This window comes from Echinops telfairi, unplaced genomic scaffold, assembly GCF_000313985.2.
Source record: "Echinops telfairi isolate 266 unplaced genomic scaffold, ASM31398v2 ScPeMD7_5;HRSCAF=22, whole genome shotgun sequence".
Lineage (NCBI taxonomy): Eukaryota > Metazoa > Chordata > Mammalia > Afrosoricida > Tenrecidae > Echinops > Echinops telfairi.
In genome coordinates, this window is record NW_022103901.1 from 12,962,706 (window position 1) to 12,968,250 (window position 5,545).

General features: G+C 57.2%; 1 protein-coding gene across 4 annotated transcripts in view; it reads left to right on the forward strand.

The window, feature by feature from the left end:
* The window catches only part of FKBP6 (FKBP prolyl isomerase family member 6 (inactive)), a 24,355-nt gene that overhangs the window by 3,505 nt on the left and 15,305 nt on the right, over positions 1 to 5,545 (forward strand). For 3 of the 4 annotated variants that reach the window (XM_045285971.1, XM_045285973.1, XM_045285972.1), the window contains exons 1-3: positions 124 to 262; positions 870 to 959; positions 3,552 to 3,754. In XM_045285971.1, coding sequence (XP_045141906.1) covers positions 172 to 262; positions 870 to 959; positions 3,552 to 3,754 — 384 coding nt within the window. In that variant the 5' untranslated portion in view covers positions 124 to 171. Of the gene's footprint in view, positions 1 to 123; positions 263 to 869; positions 960 to 3,551; positions 3,755 to 5,545 lie in introns of those variants that run through there. The other variant, XM_045285974.1, reaches the window with a different exon arrangement.

Consider the following 5,545-nt stretch of genomic DNA (forward strand, 5'->3'; position numbering starts at 1 on the left):
ATCGCCGGAAGGGGATGTGGCCCCCGGGCCAGCGAGGGTGCAGGCCCAGGGGAGCCCGTGCGACCGCGGCCACGCGAGTGCAGCCGGCCCGGGATGGCGCTGGGGGCGGGGGACCCCGAGCGCTCGGTTTCCGCTCTCCCCAAGTCTCCCTACCAGAGGCTAAGTCAGAGGATGCAGGACATCTCCGGGGACCGCGGCGTGCTGAAGGATGTCCTCCGGGAGGGCACAGGGGACCTGGTGGCGCCCGACTCCTCCGTCTTAGGTGGGCCTGGGCGCGGCGGAGAGCGTGCAGTTTGAGGGGCGGTTGGGGGGAAACCCATCACCAACCCTCTATGGCCGCGGTCGTCCACCGTCTTCCTGCTGCGACCCTTTCATACAGCTCCTCCTGTGGTGACCGCCCCCACCCACCCAGGAAACTATTTTCGTTGCTACTTTATCATTGCCATTTTGCTGCTGGGATGAATCAGGAAAGGGTTGTTCGGGACCCCACGGGTTGAGAACTGCAGCTCTGTGGTAATTTATAGGATAGCAAGCGCTTGGTTTGAATTTGGGTTTTAGGAGAAAAACCAGGGCCCCCTTTTACCCTGGACCTGAGGCCACCCTGCCCAGGGCAAGCTCCAAGCGGCTGGCCAAGCCCTGTACCCCTGAGCCCCAAATGGGGCAGGCCTCCCAAAATGCTGAGGAAGGATCATTCCTGTACCACAGGGCATGGGGTCATTGAAAGGCAACTCATGGGGGCGGGGGCGCCGGTGAGGTAGTGGGTGTAGGAGTGTGTGTGTGAGAGAGAGAATATCAAGGAAATGTGATTTGAGAGACCCGGGGGTCTCTAATGGCCTTTCTTTGCTCTGAGTGGGTCTCCTCTTTCCTAGTGAAATATTCCGGCTATCTGGAGCACATGGACAAGCCTTTTGATTCTAATTACTTTCGGAAAACTCCTCGCCTCATGAAGCTGGGAGAGGGTAAGTTCAGAACCCCCCACTGCCATGAGCCAACTGAAGATGAGATACTGACGGGAGCAGCAGCCTTGTCTCTCGAGTCGCTGCTGGTAGGTTTGAACTGCCGACCTTGTGTTTAGCAGCCCAGCACTATGCCATCCCCCCTTCCCCAAACCCATGGCCTTCCAGGCCTTTCTGACTCAGAGCGAGCCTCTAGGACGGGGTAGAACTGCCCTGGTGAGTTTCTGAGATTGTAGCACACACACACACACCCTTTTTTAAAAAGACTATTTACGAGAGTAGAAAGTCTCATCGTTTCTCGATGAACGGCTGGTGGTTTTGAACTGCTGACCTTGTGGTTAACAGCCCAATGGGTAACTACGGTGGCATGAGAGTAACTCTTTATGGGAATAGAAAACCCGTCTTTCTCCCGAGGAGCGGCTGGTGGTTTTGAACCGCTGACTTAGCAGGCAGCAACCCTACTCTCTGTAACTCACTCTGCTGCCTCCACGGCTCCTCAGCTCCTTAAATTCAGAGGAGGAGCTGGCAAGGAAGGGCTTGCTTGGAGAAGCGGAGTACAGCAAATGCCCTGGGTGTGGGTGACTCCTGCCCAGTGCTCAGACCCTCTAAGTTTGTTTTCCTGAGGTGGGTGGGGTGGCCCTGTGCTCCACATTCTCCTGTGAGCACCAGCCAGGTGTTTGGGAGAAGGTGGATCAGGCAAGGTTTTTTTGCAGCTTGACCTAACCACGAGCTGTTTTTCTTTGTCCCGTGTACTAAGCAAACATCTGTGGAATGCTAGCTGGACGTGGTGCCCGGCGAGAAGAGAGGTAGCCTAGCTCAGCTGACTGTGAGGCTCAGCTGACTGGGACACTTCGACCCTTGTGAACCTTGTGAATCTCACGATGTGGGGGGGGAGGTGGGCATGTATGCAGATAGCTAATTCACTAAAGCTGAGTAACACGGCAGGAAGCTGTGTGGTAGGAGTGTTTAATGAAGGCACTCGGGAAGGCTGTGTAGAAAAGGGGGCATTGGAAAGATTTGCGTTCCACTCCGGGTAGAAGCTGGGGTTGGGAGCCCCGATGGCATCGTGGGTATATGTCGGCCTGTTAGTTGCCAGGTTAGCAGTTTGGATCCACCAGGCGCTCCTCAGGAGAAACGGCTTCCTGCTCCTAGAAACAGTGACAGCCTCAGAAACCCCCAGGGGCAGGTGTGCCCCGTGCTGTAGGGTCTCTGAGTCAGCATGGCCTTGATGGCAGGGAGTGTGGTGTGGAGGAGCTGGGGGCGGGGTGAGGAGGGAGATGTGGCAGGAAGAAAGGACTGCACAGACAAAGACGCACGGACACCAGACTCCCTGTCATCAAGGCCATGCCGGCTCAGCAACCCTGTCGGGCAGCGCAGACCTGCCCCCGTGGGTGTCTGAGACTGTGCATCTTCATGGGGGCTGGCAGCCTCATCTTTCTCCCTCAGAGCAGCTGGTGGGTTTGAACCGATGACCTGTGGTCAGCAGCCTAACGAGTAACCCAGGGTGCCCCCAGAGCTCCTGCGGTGCCCTGGTAGTGCTGTTCGTTAAGCACTCTGTGGGTGAGATCAGTGGTTCAAACCCACCAGCTGCTCCTCGGTGAAAGATGAGGCTCTCTGCTGACGAAAAGATGTACCGCCTCAAAAACCAGTCCAGGGTCACTGTGAGTCACATGGATCTGGTTGGCTGGCTCCATCAAGAGCCCTGGTGGTGTAGTGGGGATGAGCTCAGCTGTTATCCACAATGCGAAATTTCAAGGGTTTGATACCACCTGCTACAACAAGGGAGAAAGAGGAGGCTGCCTCCTCCTGTAAAGAGTTACAGTAAAGGAGATGCACTGGGGGCCGTTGTCTTTGGGGTCCCGTGGTGAGTCGGCCTCGGCTCGATGGCAGCGAGTTTGTATTTTGTGAGCCGCATGGCAGCGGGTTTGGGGTTTTCGGGAAGCTGGAGTTTGGGCGGGTTGGGTGGGGGGATGGCAGCACAGTGAGCAGTCTTCGTAGAGCAGGGTTGGTGTCAGTCCGGGTAGACTAGAGAAACAAATCCAGGGAGACTCTCATGTGTATAAGAAAGAACTTTATATACAAGAGCAATTGAATTTTGAGAAAACAGCCCAGCCCAACCCAGATCAAGTCTGTAAGTCCAATGTTAGCCCATATGTCTGTCTATAAAGTCCTCTTCAGGCTCACAAACACATGCAATGATGCCGACTGCAGGAAGATCTCAGGCCAGTGGGTGGGAAGTCTTGCAGATCCAGAGGCATTGTAAGCATCTCAGCGCTGGCAAGGGGTCTCCATGTGGCTTCTCCAGGTCCAGGGTTCTCCCTGTGGCTTCTCCTCAGGGATGAGAGTCTTGAGTCTTGTCAGTAGAGGGTCTCCAAGGGAGCGAATTGAGAGGGTGGGGACCCTCATTGGCTGTGACCCGATTGACAGACTTCACTCTTTATCCTCTCAAATTCCAAACTGACACCAGGTGATGTAACTACCACAGTTGGATTACCCCGTGGGGAGGTCTGGGCTTGGGGGTGGGGCCGGCGGGATGGATACAGTTGAGACAGGAGCCGGGTGAGCAGTGACCCCGTCTTCTGGTCCCCTCCCCAGATATCACGCTGTGGGGCATGGAGCTGGGCCTCCTGACCATGCGCCGTGGGGAGCTGGCCAGGTTTCTGTTCAAGCCGACCTACGCCTACGGGGTGCTGGGCTGCCCACCCCTGATCCCCCCGAACACCACCGTCCTCTTCGAGATTGAGCTGCTCGACTTCCTGGACTCGGCCGAGGCCGACATGTTCTTTGCCCTCACAGCCGTAAGTCCCGGCCCCGAGGGCTGCCCTCTGGTGCCACGGCAAGTGAAGGATGCTGCTGCCCAGAGCCAGTGTCAGTGAGGTGGTCACCACTTAGCGCACCCTGTAGGGCCCGGCGGCACTGCCCCCTGTGGGCTCTGAGAGGGTTATTCTTCATGAGAGTGGAAAGCCCTGTCTCCCGAGGAGCGGCGGGTGATTTCGAACTACTGACCTTGCAGTTAGCTGCCCAGTGCACAGCCACTACATCCCCAGGGCTCCCTGGGAATGACCCAGGAGGGGCGGCAGCCGATGCCCACACTGCATTCTGGAGCACAGGCACGGGCGTGTCTCATCTCCAGGGACACCCGGAGAAGAGAGAGGGGCCCAAGGTTCTCGAGTAACTGGGGTGAGGGGCAGCTTTTCTCCCTGAATGGAGACCCGGTTGCCTCTGCATCGGTGATTGGCGCTGCTTGGCTCTCCGTCCCCGTCCTGTGGAGCCCCTGTGCCTGAGAGCAGAGGGTGTGCAGTGGGGGTGGGGGGAGGGCTTGAACTGTCAGCCTTGTGGTTCGTGCCCTAGTGTTTAAGCACTCTGCCACCAGGGCTCCTGAGACGTGGTGACTGTAGAGAGGAGCTGGCTGTGTCTGGTGGCTGAGAGGGCTGTGGCGTTTCAGCCCAGAAAGGGCAGCGGAAGCACTACCCCGGGACTCCAAGACTCCCCAGCTTCCTCCGGGCTCCCGGCATGCCTGCTCTCCCCTCGCTCCCGTGGGAACCCAGCAGCTACCCGGCTACTGCCGTGTGGTGAGAGGCCGTTTGAGGTGCTCCAGCCAGCAGACAGACTGTCTGTCCAGGTGCCAAACAGCTGAGTGCAAAAGTCTCCACAGGACCCGAGTCAACCCCAGAGAAGGCCCTCAGCGCTGGGGGTGTGAAAAGCCAGGTCCGCCAGGCCTCACCCCAGTTCCTCACCCGTCTCTGCGAGACTCAGAATGGGAGCTGCTCCTGACACTTGGCGGGCAGCGGGTTGTCACTGAGCGATACAGAAACCAAGCCCGAGGAGCCACTGCTGTCCAGTGGGTCGGGCCCATGGTAGTAACCCTCCCGGTTTCCAAGGCCGCCAGCCGTCATAGTGGGGCGGACTGCCTCCTCCTCCCCCCACGGGGCAGCTGGTCAGTTCAGACTGCTGGCCTTGCCTGCGGCCGCCCAGCCCATAGCCCAGCTCCTTCCATAACAGTCCAAAACCAGAGCAGTGTGTAGCTCTGCGGTTCTCAGCCTGTGGGTCGTGACCCCTCTGGGGGTTGAACGACCCTTTCACAGGGGTCGCCTAAGACCTTCAGAAAACACATATTTCCCATGGTCTTAGGAACCGAGACACGGCTCCTCTGCCCGTCTCCAGGCGGGTTTCCCCACATGCAGATCTGCCCACATGCGAGTGCCGGGCCTGAAGACCCTGCTACACCGTGCTTCCAGACAAAGTTTCATCTATTTCTCGTTAGAAATATTTCCCAATGTAGAATGACATATTTTTTTTGTGATTCATCACTATGCTTTATGTTCCATTTGTAACAATGAAAAGACACCTTGCCTATCAGATGTTTACTTGACGATTCACAACAGTAGCAAAGTTACAGTAACGAAGTAGCAAAGTCATGTTATGGTTGGGGGTCACCACATGAGGAACTGCACGAAAGGGTCAAGGCATGAGGAAGGTGGAGACCGCTGGTCTAGCTGGAGGAAGAGACGTCAGCTCTGTGACTAACGTGCTCAGTAAAATCCCAGTGAGGATCGCAGCTGTGGTGGGTTTGGGCTGGTTGTTAGGGG